The 18,824-nt window shown below is 40.7% G+C and overlaps 1 protein-coding gene across 3 annotated transcripts in view; it reads right to left on the bottom strand.

Moving 5' to 3' along the window:
- The window catches only part of ptprua (protein tyrosine phosphatase receptor type Ua), a 158,608-nt gene that overhangs the window by 65,654 nt on the left and 74,130 nt on the right, over nucleotides 1-18,824 (bottom strand). For all 3 annotated transcript variants that reach the window (XM_055018039.1, XM_055018040.1, XM_055018041.1), the window contains exons 4-7: nucleotides 18,393-18,508; nucleotides 14,601-14,772; nucleotides 10,034-10,327; nucleotides 3,290-3,610 (exon numbers count right to left, since the gene is read on the bottom strand). In XM_055018039.1, coding sequence (XP_054874014.1) covers nucleotides 3,290-3,610; nucleotides 10,034-10,327; nucleotides 14,601-14,772; nucleotides 18,393-18,508 — 903 coding nt within the window. The remainder of the gene's footprint in view (nucleotides 1-3,289; nucleotides 3,611-10,033; nucleotides 10,328-14,600; nucleotides 14,773-18,392; nucleotides 18,509-18,824) is intronic.

The following is an 18,824-nucleotide window of genomic DNA, read 5'->3' as shown; positions in this document are numbered from 1 at the left end:
TCACATATGATGAGCTGGGCAGTTTACTTAGTCCTGAGAATACATTATTTTTCAAGAGACCCCAGTGGTTTGTTAGATATGGTGCTGAATTAGAACATTGGATGACTGGAGTTCTTTCGTATTTACATGTCATAGAATGGGAACTAAAAAAAGCTCTTAATGTGTTGCCTGGGTAGCTCAACAGGTTGAGTGGATGCCCCATAAACAGGGGTTATAGTCTCCAACACAGTGGCCAGGGGTTCGAGTCTGACCCATAGCCATTTGCTGTATGTCTTTCCCTCATTCTTCTCCCCATGTTTCCTGTCTCTCTCTCCACTGTCCTCTGTAGTAAAGGCTAAAAAGGCCCACAAAAATAACTTTAAAAAAGAGCTCTAAACTGATCCTGAATAAAACCTAATTATATCACATAGTTATCATCATCAGATAAGTTTTTAAAAATCTTGCTGTTTCCATGGTTAGTGACTGATGATTGGATGGATGAAGAGACACTGTGGATTAAAACACAGTCACATAGTTTGAGGTGCTAACATCAGATTGCTTCAAAATAAACCTGACTACATCTGCTTTGGATGATTCATGTTTCCATCTATATCAATTTTCTAAAATGTAGGTACCCCCAGGAAGATACAGGAGGTGACGCTCAGAATAACAACCTGAACTACGTAATACTGTCTCAGATGATGCACAAAACTGTCTTTTTCCACAAGTTTATTTTTTAGTCAAAAATCCCCCACTAACCTTCAATCCCTTCAGCCATTACTGCCCCCTTGGGACCATACACATATTCACATACTGTGCTTTTAACAATGTGAATGTTTACTATTTGTACTCTTTTATTGTTTGTTTTATTGTTATGACTGTCTACTTTTCTATGTGATTGAACTATGTACACTGAGCTGAGAAATTTCTGGTACTATGAAATCTTCTTGATCATTGATTCCATGTATCCCACAATTACTCCAGATGAGCTTTATTATCCGAGTTCATACCGTAATAAAAGCTAGCCGTTATGACAGCATTATATTCATCAAGTAAATTGCAACATTATGCTATGTTAGAATACAATGGGATAGATCACCAGTCAGACAATCATAACAAATTATTTATATCCTGATTATCTAATCCACTTTAGGTAGAGGAAATACAAATGGGGGCACAGCTGAGAGGCATCAATAGAGAAAATATGACAAGACAGCACTGCATTGATTCAGCATTGTACTCCAAAATTGATTAAGCAAGCACAAAGATATTATCTTGTTTTTTTAATGCCTTCTTCTTCCTTGTCAAAATCTGGTACCAACAAAGGTCCATGATGTGACCTCAAAGTAAAAATTCACCACCTGGCCCCAGATGACAGCCCTCAATTACAGCATCAATTACAGCATTATGCTAGATAAATTCTGATGAGGGTGGTGTGGTGCTGCAGTAGTTAGCACTAATGCTTCACAGCAAGAAGGTTCTGGGTTTGAACCTGTTGGCCAAATGGGGACTTTGTTTCTGTGGAATGTGTAAATCCTGCGATGGACTGACTATCTGCCCAGGGTGTGTCCTACCTCTCTGCAGGATAAAGTGGAGGAAGCTGATGGATGGATGAATATTCTGATGATTATTCTTCTTACATAACATTGAGGTGAGATTTATGTTTTGAGAATCTTTCTGCAAAAAATCACAGTCAGTTTCAAAAAATTAAGTCCTGCTTAGTGCGGAATTCTTGTGGAACGTGGGCTGTGTGGGTGGTGGTATGGGGCTGATTTTCACTTGTACGCCAACCCTCACTGTTAGTCATTCTGTTCACACTGTTTGCTACTTTATTGTAAATCACATCTTGACTTTTGTGCTAGATTGTACAATTCTTACAGTACAGGTGTTTAACTGTTTTGGTCTGGAACTTGAACAGCAGAGTGTGCTGTAATTCTAATGTTTTCCAAACTTGAATAAAATGAACTACCAGCGACTTTGTTTCTAAAAAGGTAATGGGGAGGGCACCTCCTGTTTGTGTGTCAGCTGTGACCGGCAATATCAAACTTCTCTGGATTCCGCATGTTTCTTTTATAACAGAAGCTGAAGCTGAGGTAGACAAAGCAGAGTAGAAGAAACTCCTGCTGCATCCATGAATCTTGACAGCCAAATCTGCTTCCTGTGAGCAGCAGAGACACAATGCAAGAAAAGCACTACGCCACTTTTTGATTGTTGAGCCCAATAGGAAACGGGCAGGAGGAACTGTCACCGGCTGCAGCTCAATTACTGTAGTTGTGAAGGTGATGGCGGCTCTCCTTGTGACAGGGGGATTGGGGACTGTCAGACTGTCAGACTGGCATTCAGTGGCTCAAAAGCAAAACTTTCCATTGGAGCTGACATTCCAAATATCAAGTAAAGAAGGAGGGGAAAAACAATCAGTTTGTTTTTCTGGCATATGTGTTTTAACTTATCACTTTCTCAACATTCAACTCTAATAAATCAAATTACAACACCATGCTGCATTCTGTATGATGTTCCATTTTATGTAAATGCACATCCTTGTGCCTTCAAGACAGAAATGTGTAGGAGTAGATAATTATGAGCGCTATCTGTTCTTTTCACATCTTCTGCACTGCTTGGTGTTTTAAAGTGTGGCTTTAATTAATTAATGTAAATCAATACCACATTTTTAGCAGATGTTCAAATGCATTTTAAAGATGCATTAAGAGAAAAATCTGCCAGTTGCATATCATAAACATCATTTCATCTGACTGTGTCCTGCGGGTCAAGAAAATCTCTGAGTGACATTCAGTTGCGGTGAAAAATCTCGTTTTTTCGACATAACAATAAGTGTTTGACCTTCTGTTCTTCCACTCTCTGGGAATTTGCATTAGAATGTGCTTCATCTGCTGATGTACACAGGAAAATATTAATACACAGATAAGCAAAATCATTTTACCATTTTGCTACCGGCCACAGCCCGAGCTGATTAATGTTTCACAGGTCTCCATTTAAAAGGCTGATCTTCTATTTAGTTATGCTGATCCTGCTTATTTTGTGAGTCAATATTTGTGTTTTTTGCTGGTACTGGATGACTAAAGGCATGGATTTGTGTAAGCAGTGCACAATAATTATTTGAGCATGAAGGAGCAACTACAAATTCTGAAGCAAGAGCTGAGTAACTGTGACAATAAAGGGCTTTAGTGCATGCATAAAAAACATCCAAATCCTCAGTAATGATGTTGCAGGTAACAAATGCATGCCATTTCAGCAAACATTTGCATCTTTTTTTGTGCTAGTGCGCCCAAGTAAAATGAAAATTCCCACTCACTGTCCTCCTCAGTCTGGAAGGTGACCTCTCTGCTCTCCTTCTTGCCTTCGGGATTGGCCAGAGCCAGCCGGACATGGACGGCACGAAAAGGTGGCAGGTCTCTCAGGGTGAAGTGGGAAGTGTTTCGGTCCACGGACAGGCACTCTCTGACGGTGGCGTTGTTCCCTCCGCTGCCCCCTGTCGGCATGGAGTAGCGGTAGCACAGAGACAAAGTGTAGGTGTGACAGCGGGTTAGGTTGTAGCCTAGTGGCTCCCACTGAAGGGCCAGCTGCCTTGGCTGGATCTCTGTGGCTGTCAGCCCCCGCAAGGCACGCATGGGCTCTGAAAAAGACGCAAAGCAGAAATCTTACTCATTAAGTACAAACACTGAGCTCATATTTGAAAGCTCCTCCAAATATACCAAAGGGAAGAAGAATAACTGTGAGGAAGCCTTTGTTCCTCAACCATCCTTTAAGCCAGAGCTAAGTTTGAACAAATCCGGCACATTTTAGAGATTCAGAATCAGCACATTTGTAAAGTGAAGTCACTGATGTTAAAGCTCTATCGTCATTCAAGATTTTACACAAATGAAGTGAAGAAAATTGCATTTCTCGTGGTTCAGTGACCTTAAAAGTCACCAACATCTGGCATGCACAATGTAGGCAATATCTGCTGCTATGTATTTAAACTTAATCTTTTAAACTCCATCTTTAATGTTGAACAATGCACACAACAGGGTATAAACACTGCAAGAAAACGTCATTCTAACTACATTCCAAAATGATACAAACATTCAGGGGCTTCTCCAGCTATATAAAACCTCCTTGCAGTCTTAAAATGGCTTGGAAGTAACTCGACAGCACTGCTTCCTTGAAAATGTGCAGATCTATAAAGTCCTCCAGCTCTCTATTGAAGTAATTTATGTTGCAATCAGAAACTGATTCTGAAGAAGAAAAATGATACAGAAAGCCCCACCCTGCAGATTGACAGAACTGGTGCGTTTCATGTGAAATTCCAGAAGTCTAAATTCATGCATTGAAGACTGTCATTAGGAATTTCATGGCGCGACTGCTTATTTTGCTCATGATCCATCTTGTAGCATATCAAAAAAAAATTAAAAATACACAAACAAACATGGACATGTTAACAGGGTAAAATAACTTCATTTTTAACTGAGGGATTCTAGAAGTGCCACTGCTCCAAACTACTGAGTTATATCACACTATATACATTGCGTTTGTGAAAGGAGACCATGAGATGTGGTCAAATGAACCAAAAGAGCTAGTAAGTGGACCATGAGCTGAGATGATTTTGTTACACTTGCTGATCACAAGGTCAAAGAGGAACTTCCACACTCAAATGATTATATGCTGCCTGTGAGTTATAGCACAATGTAGCAGCATTAATTGACTTTTGGCCCGATTGTGAGCGTCAGACGGTAACATCTATACTAATTACATCTCCACCTCCACCTGCTCCATCTGTCCATCTCTCTTTCTTTGGTCTGTCTCATCTCTGTGTTGTTTACTGAGAGCATGTTTATTGCCTTCTGATGTTTTAATATATAGATACATTGCAAGGGTTACAATAATGTCATTTCACACGTAATACTTTAATTAATACAAACAGATCTTAGATGTTGTTGGCCAAAGCAAATGTTTTGTGGTCACTATTGCTGTCATTTCTTTGTGATTATTTCTTCTGAGAGCTTGGTGACATTGAAATCCCACCTCTGAGGTCTGCTTTACAGACAGAAGGCATGTAGTGAGTAATACCAATCAAGGAGGTGATTTTTTAGTGAACTACTGTCTCAGTAAATCCAGTGTGAAAGAACGAAAACCTTGGCGAACAACGGCTTTGACCAATAGAAGTAATACACTGATATAAGCAGGTTAAAACTTTTCATGCTGCTTCACCATCATCCTGAGCGTGAAGGTAAAGAAGAGGATTTCCAAACGTCTGGAAGGATCATGGAAGACATTTTTCTTGTACTTTCCATACAGTCTATTGCAGAGGTTCAGACTTGGAGTTTGGGTCACTCTTAAATGCTTCCTTAGAGATATTTTTGGACTTGTCCAGTTTAGAGGAGACTTGAGGGTGGAACATGCTGGATGAAGGCTTTGGGATCCCTAAAATGAAAATAGCCGGGAAATCTCAAGTGGCTACTTTCCCGCCACTAGATGCTGATTACAAAAAAAAAAAAGAAAGAAATGGATGCATGGATGGAAAACCATTATGAGTTCTTTTCCAGTTACTGAGGCACACAGTTTTATGATTTATGCTGATGAGTGTATTTATTTTTACCTAAAACCCTACAACAGTGCAACTTAAAAGAGTAACACTGATGAAGAAAAGTAGAGAGCAACAGTTGCAGCTAACTTCATAAATTTAGACTTCGAGGTTACAAAGGGGTGACGTAAGGGAAACAATATATAGCACAGCATTCTACATTTAAAACGCTTCAAATCATGATCAGCAGGAGATCACTTCACAGCCTAAACAGAGAATCATGTGAGAGCAGAAAAAGCCTAATTACTGCTGTCATGTGCGAATGATGTGATTCCAGGTCTCTACGTCGCTGTCATGCAGAATGTCTAGTTTCAAGCACACAGGGGTCCTACAAGGCTGGCCTGGAACCAAAATAGTCCTGCAGAGACAACCCAGATGAAGGCAATGCCTTCAGCATGACATCGCTATGCAGTGTAGAGCTGAAGATTGTTTGGGGGCTGAACTGTGGAAGAAACAGTTACAGCCCAGCTGGTTCACTAAACATAGATCAGAAGCTGCTATGTAAATGAATAAAGCAATGTCATGGAGGATACATCAGTTCTGAGGGGACAGAGACGAGACAGAGAAGGAATTGTCCTTAGAGACCTTGCTGATTTGACAGATGTTTGTTCTTCCCAAAAGCATCAAATGTACCGAGCTGTACTGGTTTGCATTCTGACAGCTGATACAAGCCCACCCTCTCTATGGAATAGCACAAATCAATCACAAAGGAATAATTTCCTTCCATAAAATTGTATCATGCCCGTCATGTCAAAAGGGGATTGAGAATACGTGACTTTACATCATACCTTTTTTTTATTTAACAGTATCAGCCCTGTAATCCTGCTAAAACCAGGCCTGTCACCAGAAGCTCGCTGACTGAATGTTCACTTTCTGCTCCAGACACCATTACTCATCATTATAGCAGCAATGCTGCAGACTCTGTTCTGTCCTCTGCACCCGCTTGTCCCCAACCAATCCTGCCCCAAACCGACATTCAGCTTGATTAGGCTAATCAGACGGATTAGCCAGAGACAAAAGGAGTAAAGAAGAGATAAGGAGGCCAGACAAGAAGAAGAGGAAAAGATGAATGCAGGACAGTCCCCGTGGATCTGCACATTTCATCTCATCCTCCTCGTCTTTACCAGCTGCCTCAGTGAGCTGCCACTGAGGCCTGTCCCTCCTGCCATGAGCAAAGTGAAAATGGTGACGGACTCTCAGTGCACACCCTCATACTAACTGAAACACATGGGATATGGACTGTTGACACTCGTACTTTTTAATGAGATTCTCCAGGTATTGATTTCTTGAAATGTAACCTCTAATGTTAAAATAATGATGATGTTCTGTAGCTTGCAGTTCCGTTTGACATAATGGTAGGAGAAAAGTTTGGCTTAGCAAAAGGAATAGAACTTAGCAAACTAAGCAAACACCTATCCTGACATGCATCAATCCAGGACATGTAAACAGCCTATTGTAAACATGATTTGTGTAAACCATTAGTTTATTTTATGGCTATTTAATTAACGTGACTGACAAACTGCAGGACAGCTGGTTGACATGAAAACATGCATAATGGAATGTAGCTAGTACAAATGCTGTCATTACTGCCAAAATGACATATCTGCAACGTCATGCACCACCGAACATTATAAAGAATGCAGAAGTAGTTACATCAGTGTGACTCCAAGATGGGCTGAATTCTGAGATGTTTTTTCTTTTTCGTTTATTTGAGGGATGTAGTGACTGAGGTGAAAATTGACTTGTCTCAGCACTTGCAGGATAATTCCAGTTTATTATAACATGAGCTTGCAGGCACTTCACTGTAAGCAAATTTGAACTTTGGGACAAACTGAAAGATATATATATATATATATATATATATATATATATCTCTTTTTTTTTTTCCTCAATATGGTTATCTCATTTTTCTGCAAATAAAACATTGATACATAGTGATTTCATCAAGTGAAGGATGGAAATATGAATGCTGTAGTACCTTGCACATCTGCATTCATGCCAACATTGCCGTTTTGCAGCCATACAAAAAGCAAAAAAGCCAGGGAAAAAGCAAATGGGCACATCATTCATTTAGCATTTGAACTGAGCCTCTGTGGCTGGCCATCCTCAACAATGGCCCCATGGGATTGAAATCCTCTGCACCAGTTAGTATGAAATGTCACACTCGACGACTGTCCAAAAAGAAGAGTCTCTCCGCAAAAGGAAATTGGTCTCCGTGATACATTAGGAAGACAAATTCATCCAGAGTTTGGTGTCATGGGGCTTCTGCTGTCTGCCGCTTTCTCCCTGGGGATAAAGTTTCAGATCTGAGCAATGGGGGTCGACAGGAGGTGGGTGAGTGGAAGACACTGACAGGAGCGGATCAAAGAGTGTGGCAGGTGACAGGGACGTCATGCCATCTACTTGACAGAGCGACGGGGTGTCTTTTTCACCCAGATGAGCAGTGCTGCGGCTAAAACACAGATCAAAGGTAGTCAGAAGACCCTGCCCTCTGCTTGCAAAACGTGAAATAGCGAAGCGGAACTTTAATACTACACAAGCTCTTGAGCTAAATTGTCATCTCCAGCTGGGCTCAGACCAGCCTTTACCCCAAGGGTGTGGTGATTCAACTGTGAATCTTCACACGTTATCTGTTGTTTTTCACAGAACTCCAGCAATCCTTGTCTTGCATGCAAATGAGTACAGATGCAAGTATAATTTGATTCTCAGATAAATATGTGTTTTCATTGCAGGTAAGCCTGGGATGAATAGCAAGCATCAGACACCTTCCATGATGCAGTGACAACATGCACACCTTTTGTTCTCAGTAGCTGCAGGCAAGCCACAAATTGTTAAGTGATGCGTCACAATGGTCTGATGCAGCTCCCAGCTGTAGCTCAGAAACAGGATGGATCCCAAAGCATCAAAGCAAGGCGCAGATACCAATAACTGTTTTCTGTATCTATGAACTACTTAAATGACCAACCAGTCTTGTGTTTGTTTATTTTGCTGGTGCTGTAAATGTCACAGCAACTCATCAAAAGTCATGTGTAGGTAACAGTTCAATCTCATTTAGTGGCACATGGTAACAATGTTAACATGCTGATGCTGTGTAATGTTCATCATGAATTCACATCTTAGTTCAGCTTTTTGGCAATATCTTCTAACATATACTAACTAGCACTTTATACAAAGTTTGGGCAAGGCCAGTTGTAATGTTTTAAATGTGTTTTTAGTGTGTAGTGTAGTATTGACTCATACACAAACGTATCGGAAAATTTGTTGCTGTTGCAGGTGAGTTGAGTGGGCTTCACCTTTTAGCCTGTTTTTAAAAAAAATAATTTCTTTTTACACTGTGAGAACTACCCTCTGTCTTCGCTATTTGCAACACTCTACGTACTCTGACCTTGAATTCACAACAGACAGTGCTATCATGGAAGCATAAAAGCCAATTCATTGTATCGGCGTCCTTGTGTCAAAAGACTACACGACGGAAAGTTCACCGTCCACCCAAGTCCACGAGGGCCCAACAGTGGCCGCATCAGGGTTTGAACCTCTGACCTTCTGATTAGTAGTCCAGAGACGTAACCGTTGCGCCACCACTGCCCCCGTATTAACTCATCCGTATTAATTCCAAACTTTGTATTTGCAGGGGCTGTCTGTACACATGCCAGGACAACAAATGGTGCTTGTTATGATAGCCGACTGTACAGGGTCCATCATCCACACCTTAATAATTCATTACTGAAAGACAGTAATTAAAGTAGTTGCATCTACATGGCCCACACCTTAGGAAAACTGATATCCAACTTGTAACCAACTGCTATGTCATGTGAAAAGTCACAGTCTTTCAGAAACATGTTTGATAGAAGGGGCACTATGAGCATCGAAGGCTGTTCGCTGCAAAATGTACCAGTGTGTCCTAAATTCCAACCTGAGTTTTGAGTCTGAAGAAGATTTGCATCAAAACATGCAAATGCAAAAGCAAAGGTTATATTTCAAGCACAATACTGAAAAACATTCAATATTTCCAGATTCGTAAAGTTGGAATTTCTTGCTTTTCTCTGTTATGTATAATGGCATATTCAACCTCTTGTGAGATTTGAACTGTTGATCAGCCAACAAGACATTTGAAGATGTCACTTTGAGCCTTGAGAAACTGAGAAAGAGATTTTTCTGTACTTGTTGACACTCAATTAACTGTTTAGTTCAACACTCTGTAGACTAAACAGGTATAAAGAAAATACCACCAGTAATGAAATTCTTCAAGATTTCTAGCTCTAATTAGATCTTAAAGTCATTTTAAGTAGATTTAACGGCTTCATTTGGTTGTAGATAAAACTCTAGGCTTTCTAATATGAGGTTCCTTCTCTCCCACCTTTATCACTAGGCTTAAAGTCCCACCCACTGAGTTTATCCCCACCAACGAGATGGATTCTGGTTGCCAGAGCAGCTCTTTCCCTGCGTGTCTAGAATTTGATGTTAGGTCTGACTCACCTGCACACTTTGTCCTGCTGATCAGCGGGGGTCCTGGTGCTCCGGTGCCTCCATCTCCGGGCCGGGTGAGCAGGACGCTGATGCGGTACTCTGTGTCAGGCTCCAAGTGCCAAACCTTATAGGTAAGCGAGCCCACACCGTGAGTTTCTGTCCAAGTGGACTGGCTGGCCCGGTACTGGATTTCACGACGAATGACCGGTCCGTCCCCCACAATGGAGTTGGTGTTGAGCTGGATGATCAAATAGGTGGGACCTGCCCGCAAGAGCTGAGGAGGTGCGATCGGTGTTGGTGGCACTGTAACAGAAAATGTTGCATCATACAGTATGAGCTCACCAGCCCAAATTCCTATCATCTATTACACTGAAAAATACAAAATCTTGAATCTTATGCGTTATCTTGTATGTATAATCTTGTTAGTCTACAGTTTTTTGGTGTAGTTTATGAGTGATCCTAGAAACAGCATAAAAAAGGAACTCTGTCCTTGAAAACACTGATGAAAAACAGTTGCCATTTTCAGCTGAAAAGAACCAAGTCATGCGAGCAAAGGAGAAGTAAAGGATTTCTGTCAGGTATTTTCTCTTTTTTGTTTTACAGTTTCAATAACATTATTTCTGCTCTGCTAGAGCACTGAGTCATAAAAATCTTTTAATCACATCAGGACTATGAGAGAGACAGAGAGAGCAAGGGTGTGTGAGAAAGTCTTGAATGCTGAAAAATCTTAATTTTCACTCTAATGACGCTGAATAAGAGCCTATTTGCATGAATAATTGCATAACTAATTCTGTCCTCTTCGCACATAAAAACTTCCAGCACTGATGGATAATATGACCCTCATCAACCAGGCGAACACCAAATTAATTCATCACATGATGCTGTGGCTGAGGAATTGTGCCTTCATGGGTGGAGGATTGTTGATTGATATATTGAACAGTGACTCCACCTGTCTAGAGAGTTTTTTATTACATGATTTAGTGAGTCATGAAGCAAGAAACAATGTTTCAAAGGAATAATTCTACATCTTTGAAAATAGACTTATTTGCTTTCTTATTTGCACCTGGCTCTGTCCAAAGTGGAAAAATATAAACCCGACACATGAAAAGCTCATTTTTCAACAGGTTTCACGTGTTTAATCCACTAAGAAAGAGAAATGGAACAGTGACAGCTGAAAATACGTTTTGTGTTGGAATTATTTCTTGATGTCTTAATCAGCAGCTAAAAGAACTGCTTTTAGATCTTCATCGTTGTGGAAAGCCTCTTAAAGGGCGTAAAATACATTCTACCAATAAATGCATAATTTTGGACATAAACAAAAAAATGTGGGTGTTGTAGTTAATTTGAGGTCCTCATTTTCTCCAACACTTAAAGGAAGTAGTCTGCAACCAATTATCTGTGTTCTGAAAATATCGGAAATATATTTTTCACTAGATATATAATGATACGTTGATGTCCATTTTAGCCTATATCCTCCATTTCATTACTCTGCCAAGGAATGTGGCAGAGTAATGTGACAATCTGCGTTGGTTTGTGTGCCTGTTAGCAACATTGCTCAAAAACGGATGAAGGGAATGTCAGAAATGTCACAAGGACCAACTGATTAGATTTTGGCAGTGAAGCGGCTTATAGTCTGGATCTACGGACTTGTTAAAGATTTCTCTATCATTGTGAGATAGCGGCCCGGCGTCACTGTAACTATAACAACAAGTGAACACTACATCAGCTGCCTGCTGACGATCACATCATTGCGATCCTACTACACATCGAACGCTACAGACTTCTCTTGATTTAGCAAAAATGATACAAGGAACTATTAATTAGTTTTTGGGGGTGTTTCTTTGGGCCCGCTACATATTTAGGTTCCCGATTTGGTATACGTACATAACGTACACATGCACCATGCAATGTGACCCCCACCTTCGGATGATGTCGCACGATCAATATTTGTCTTGTCCCACACCACTGCTATTCGGGCCAGCCCTAAAAATCAGCCCTATTTTTCATGCGTGTTCACGTTCATTGAGGCCTTTTCTTTTTCTAGCATAGCAGCTTGGTGGTTAGCACTGTCGCCTTGCAGCTAGAAGATTCCCGGTTCACGTCCCGGTCTTCCAGGATCTGTCTGCATGGAGTTTGCACGTTCCCCCTGTGTATGCATAGGTTTTCTCCGGGTACTCCGACTTCCTCCCACAGTCCAAAAACATGCTGAGGTTAATTGGTAACTCTAGACTGTCCGTGAGTGTGATTGCTTGTCTCTATATGTAGCCCTGTGATAGACTGGTGACCTGTCCAGGGTGTCCCCTGCCTTCACCCTAAGTCAGCTGGGATAGACTGTAGCCCTCCGCGACCCTGATGAGGATTAACTGTTGTATATATAACGGATGGATGGACTAAACTAGGTTATGGTGCTATGCAAGCACCGCTGATTGTAGTTTTTTTTCATTTGAGCTGTAGGTTTTTCTGTGCACACAAAGTTAGTTCTTTTGTTAAAATCACAAAGGTCTCATTATCTCATATAGCAAGTGTTGCAATGGATTCCATTTTTTTTCAAAAAGTATGGGAAGTAAGCCCAGGAACACACTGCATTTTTCACAAAGACCAGTGAGTGAAATCCTAAATGACAGACTGCGAGTTACTGAAGCTACTAGCACAGAGGCTAGCTCACAGTACTTCTCAATAAAAACAGTCACTAAAGGCAACTAAACATATCCAAACACTACATCAATACTTAAAGTGCCCTTTAAACCTGTCACATTTCTTATATTTTCCAAATAATAGATTTTTAGGCGAATCCTGTTAAAGTAAAAACATAAAAATGGAAAGGGACCAACCATTTTGTTGACAGAAATATGGATCTTCATTCAGGACAGCTTACCAGGTCACCTGTTGACTCCACATTAGGTCGGCTGGTATTTTCATCAGTGCATGCTGGTTTGTTTGTGTGTGTATGTGAGACTGTGACTGGTGTTCGGCTTAGTGAAAGTAATTGGTAAAGAGGTTGTAGTAAGCAGGATATTCAGCACATAAAAATGACTTGTTCTACGATGCGTCTGTTTCTATGAGCTTACTGTGTGGTGATCTGAGCACTCGGTCCGGCCTGTGTTGTGTGAAACACCATTACCATGACAGCAGTGTTTATCAAAGCTGCAGATTCATTGCACAGTTGGGATTACTCCATGGACACGTCTGCCATCAACAGGCTCCACTCTTTTCAGCAACAATTTTCCTTGTCAGTCAGCAGCGGAGCAGTGAGTGCAGGATTACCACCAGAGGTTTGCTGTCTGTTAGGACGTCCTGCTGTCTGTCTGCCTCTGTCTCCATCCTCAGAGTCTCATGAACTCTGGTTCAAATAAACATGACAGACCATCAAACTGAAATGACCTGCGACCGCCTTCATGATGGTCCATGGAGTGATCCAGCCCTGCATTGAATCCACTCATGCAAACAAAACGTTGTGTGTGTAATTAGGTCATCAAGCAAGTACTGTATGACCAGTTGGAGATCTCCTTTTCAGTCCGCAAAATGTCCATTGCAGGTAACTCAATACAGTGTTTACTTTTGATCAGGCTCAACAGCAAACGCTTAAAAAATTCATGTGCAAATCTCGTTTCTTGAAAAGCCTTTTTTGCCCTGATAACACTGAGTTTGCGTGACTTATTATTTCCACAAAAAAGGTAGCGAGTGCAAAGTTAGCATGACCTATATTGGTCATGCCAGAATTGGAAGACATTTGGGCTTCAGCATTTTTGAAAAATAAACCTTCTCTTTTACAATTTCTGCTACATATTCATTAATAATAGGTAATAAACTACCAAAGGCTTGATTGGCTCAGTTTACACCTCAATGGTACAATTTTTATTACATGTTTTATTTGTTGTTTGCTAACCCTACTTCAATCATAGTAACATGGTTGCTAATTCATCATAATGTTAGCTTTTTCTCCGGAGTAGAAGCAGGTATAGTGAGACATTCAGTTAAGGCTGACAATGTTATGAAAATATGAAGAATACTAGAGAGGACCTTTGCTCAACCCATTCTTTTGGAAAACTGTTTGATGATGTTAACTCTGTCGTATCATGTGATTCACTGTTTTCTTCTTCTACCACTGAAAAAGGTAATGCTAACAGGGTTAGACAAAAATATAATGTTGATTAAAAAAATGTTACCACAATTACAAGAGAAATCAATGAAAAAAATAATTCCAAAAAAAGGAGATTTAAATGTCATTTTAATTGTTTTATTTGATATTCAATTTGGCCTTCGGGGGGGTGGGACAAGAGAAAAATGGCATTTTAGAGGGAACTCCAGACTTATTTGGTGTTTTAAAAATATTTTCAAACATTCTTTTCTCCTAGTTTTTTAGGTTTGATCTCAGGACAAGTAAATTTACACAACAACCACGTTTTAGTATTTTACACATTATTATTTGAAATTTGATGGGTGGGACGTAAAATGTCTTCCAATTCTGGAATGACCCATAGAGCAACAACAGCCATATTAAAGTGAAGTTTGCCAGGCTGAAGTACACCACCACTATCATTTAACATCCAGACATGAAGCTGTAAACATAGTTTACCTCTGACGATGAGCTCTCCGAAGTTGGAGACAGCGGCGCCTCTGGGGGACAAGGTGACGCAGCGGTAGAGGTCCTGCTCTCCACGTTGTGCCTCTACCTGGAAAGTTGCCATCAGCCGCTTGTGGCTCAGCCGAGACAGCAGAGACGTGTCCAGCAGCACGCCATTTCTCCGCTGACAGCCAGACAAAGACCACACAGAGAGAAATCAGCTATGAGCACAGCAACCCAACCACGTGTGTTTACCTGAAGCCTCTCCAAGTGATTAAAAATGGGTGGCAGGCTGAGAAGCAGACAGAAAGAAAAAGGAGGGTTGAAATTAGCTACACGAGAGGACAAGATAATAAATATGTGATAAATGTCACCGCTAACAATAGCGCGTTTGCTTGTGACGCTGGTGACACAGGCCTCCCGGGTTGTCGTTTCCAGCACCGTTGCTCGTGCTGACATCTCCTCATCTCTTGCGATGCTAATGTGTCAGTGCTCCAGGCACACTGGCAACTGGCTCAACCAGTGGAACAAGAAATCAGAGGGCAGCACTTGGAATGAGTTGTTGCAGGTGCAAGATACAATATATGCTGCAAGATACAATATATGCAGCTCCCTCACAGAATAAGCAGATTATTATGTAAGCTGTTGCCTGCTCACGCTTTTCACTCGTAAGTGGGTTTGACATTCGCATGTTTGAATTGGTTAACAAGAATAGGAGGGAAAATGCACTGCTGTTTGAAAATATAAAATTATATGTACAGTAACTGTCTACCACTGACTAAAGCTGCAGATTATAGCTTATGCTAACTTTTTTTCATTTTGGTATCAATATAGCCATCCTTTAATCCTCCAAAGGCTTTTGAATTTGTTCCCTTTTTTTTTTTTTTGTCTTAAGCACTTTTTGCAATAGTTTGAAGTGAGTTTGTAGTGTGCACAATTTTGATGTTTTTAATGCTAACTTTAAAGTCCACCTAAAGGCTTTTAAAGCAAATAAATGCATCTGTTTGCCAAGTGTGCTGCCAGTTTCCCTCTCTGGCAGTAAGCCTTGCATAATATCATAATTAAGAGTTGGTCCAATAACTAATACAGGTTTGGACTCAGAACGTGTTACGGTTAAAAGATCTAAACAGCATCTGACACAGCTGTCTGCAAACTTTGGGCTGGAGGACAGAAGAAGAAATATGATGCTAATTGATTAAGAAACATCATACTAACAATTCATTTGGACTACCTAAATAGAAGAAAGAATGGAGCACAACAGCTCTAGACTGGTCCAGAGAGGACCTCCACAGCACCAAGGAGATCAAAGAGAAAGCAGCAATTAGCAGATTCAGTGCTGATGATCAAACAGGCCCTGAACAACAAATGGAGGAGCAGAAGGTGGTAATGGTTTGTGATATATCTGTGATATTTTTTTTCTGCTGTTACCAGTTTTTTTCTAAATGAGAAAAGTAGGGAGGAGTTGAAGCTAGTGTTGACTTAGACTGAGAGGTTCACTGCAGCATACTGTCAAATTACACAAGACAAACCTTGTATTATTTGTTTGCATCTCCTGTGCATGTGCATGTGTGTGTGTGTAGCTCCGTCAACAAATTCACAAACTCTGCAACTGATGGAAAAAATGCCTCTTTCACATGCCAATGATCTTCAAAGGCGTCAATTCAGAAGAAGAGAGAGAGCGGGGTGTGAAATAAAATCGGGTGGAAACACAAGGGATGGATCACCAAGTATACGGAGATCTCATTTGCAAAGCGCCTTCTCCTTGCTGCCATCATTTCAAAAGCACTTAGATGTGCAGGCTTCAAGGCCAGAGGAAGAGTGGAGGCATTCAGGGATGGATTTTTGAAGACTAATATTAGCACATATTCAGACTAGGAAAATTGAAACTATTTTCAGTTGAGGCATGAGAGAAATGACTTTAGGGGCTTTAGTAAACTAAATGCCATCACAATCAAAAAACTACAAAAGAGGCGCAAACCTAATAATCTTAGAAGCCCTCAAATGACTCAGTTCCCTGCAACAACACAACCATTAAAAGACAAACTCAGAGTCACAAACTTACTGCATTATTTAACAAAACTAAACTGCATTATTATTCGTGGTATGGTGCTAATGGTTAAAATATTGACCCATTTTCTTGAACCACTACAGCACATTTAATAGTGAGGTCAAAGGAGGTGACTCCAGCTTTTTGTCACCAACCAATTATATTTTTGGATGTTAAGAGAGATTCTGATTGCACTTCCCTCAAACCGGAGAACTTGAAAGAGACACGTGTTTGAATCTTGCGGCAAAACATTGGACACTGCATTGAAAGGGTTAAAGACGGTATGATGGCAAGTAGATTTCCACAATTAATAGGTGTGGGGGATAGTTAGGTCAGAGCATCTTTGGCAAGAAAACTACCCTACCCTGCTTAAGATTACACCTTCTTTAAGCGTATTCAAGTGAATGATACAAAAAAAAAAAAAAAAAATGAAATGGTTTTGTCTTCTGTATGTTATTTCTCTGTGCTGAGGTTAACTGGTGATTCTAAATTGTCCGTAGGCGTGAATGTGAGTGTGAACTGTTTGCCTCTATGTGTAGCCCTGTGACAGACTGGTGACAGGGTGTCCCCTACTTTCAGCCTATGTCAGCTAGGATAGACCGCAGGACTCTAATGAGGATTAAATGGTGTATAGATTATGGATGGATGGACTTGTTTGAATTATCATAAGCCTTGAAATGATTTAGATCAGCTGGAAGTTAGGCTGAGTCAAGCACTGCCAAAATAGTCATGGGCTGAACTACCACAGTAAGCTCACCTACAGGTGACATCACAGAGGGTCTGTCTTCCTGGTTGCTGCTGTTGCTTCCAACAGGGCAGATACCCTCTCATGAACACACATAACTATTGATCACTGCATTCTGTGCTTATGATGGTTTTCATCTTGCTCTGAAACCACCTTAAGGGAAATAACACAGCAGTTGTTTTTATACAGCTCCTGTTACTGCTATCTGAGTTCCTGGGACATTTTACCTCTTCATTAACACATAACAGTGATGCTGGCTTTGTTAATTGTATCATACTGGCAGCAACTTAATTTCATTAAAGCTACAGTGCATTCTGTTAGCTGGTAGACAGCCACAACACATGGTGTCTAGGCTGAGATGGTGCAAAGTACTGTTATGGGTTCAAAATGCAGAGCGGAAAATTTGACTAAATTCAGTGTCTCAGTGTTACTCACATATGAGGCCATGGTAGGAGACACACTTAAGCCACTTGTGAGAAAAGTGTTTATAACTGCCCCTGCTCCAAAACAGATTATTAGAGCATGCACTCATTCAAAGTGTGCTTTGGATTACAAAAAATTTGTTGTGTCCAAAAGCAGTACAGTGAGCAGTATTAACTGGATTTACTCTGTATTAAAAGATGCTCACTGGTAGCTCGGTGTTTTTTCCAGACTCTATGGTCGATGGAACATGTTAACTGAGGACAGGAATATTCCCTTAACTGGTTTAGACTCAGTCACACTATGAAAAAGCTCATATAAACAGCAGCTGAATAAGACTTTAATGGGAGTCAGGCCAGCAGTCGTGCATGTAAATGTAACCACTGTAAGCGCCTCTAGATAAGGCTGTCAGCTAAATGCCAAACATGTAAAATGTCTTTCTCTTTGTCCTTTGTGTTGTTTCTGCTTCTCCTTCCTACAGTCTCCAAACTCATTTTGTTATCCATGTGCTGAGATGTGGGCTTGACTGTTGGAGCAAAGATAATAAATAAAAAGAAAACACCCTCACGCACATGCTTTCTCTCCCTCTCACCTCCAGTAGGAAGGGCTCAGCCTCAGAAACTTTGCCCGTGGCGACACATTGGAACGAGGCGTTCTGCCCAGCATTCACCTCCACGTCACCCAGCCGAGAGAAATGAGGCACCTTGTCTGTGGAGGGAGACACACAAGGCACACAAAGACACAGTGATGAAAGTGGCACATCTGGAGCTGAGCATCGCTGTCGAAATATATTAAACACACAGATGTGAAGTGTAATTTATTCAGAGAGGGTACAATAGCTACACACCAAGGTCTAGACACAGCCTCACAAACATGAGCGCAAGCATACGACACTGTCATTTTTCTAAACCAGACACTGAAGTTTTCAAATGTCTGTTTTAAATATCTTCACTTTTTTTTTTCTCCAAAACACGTCATGGGACATCATAGTGCTTTGTTTCAGCTCATTAAAGAAAGCTTTTGC

This window comes from Amphiprion ocellaris, chromosome 15 (genome assembly GCF_022539595.1).
Source record: "Amphiprion ocellaris isolate individual 3 ecotype Okinawa chromosome 15, ASM2253959v1, whole genome shotgun sequence".
Taxonomy (NCBI): domain Eukaryota; kingdom Metazoa; phylum Chordata; class Actinopteri; family Pomacentridae; genus Amphiprion; species Amphiprion ocellaris.
The sequence above is the reverse complement of the archived record's forward strand: the minus strand, read 5'-3'. Positions and strand labels throughout refer to the sequence as shown.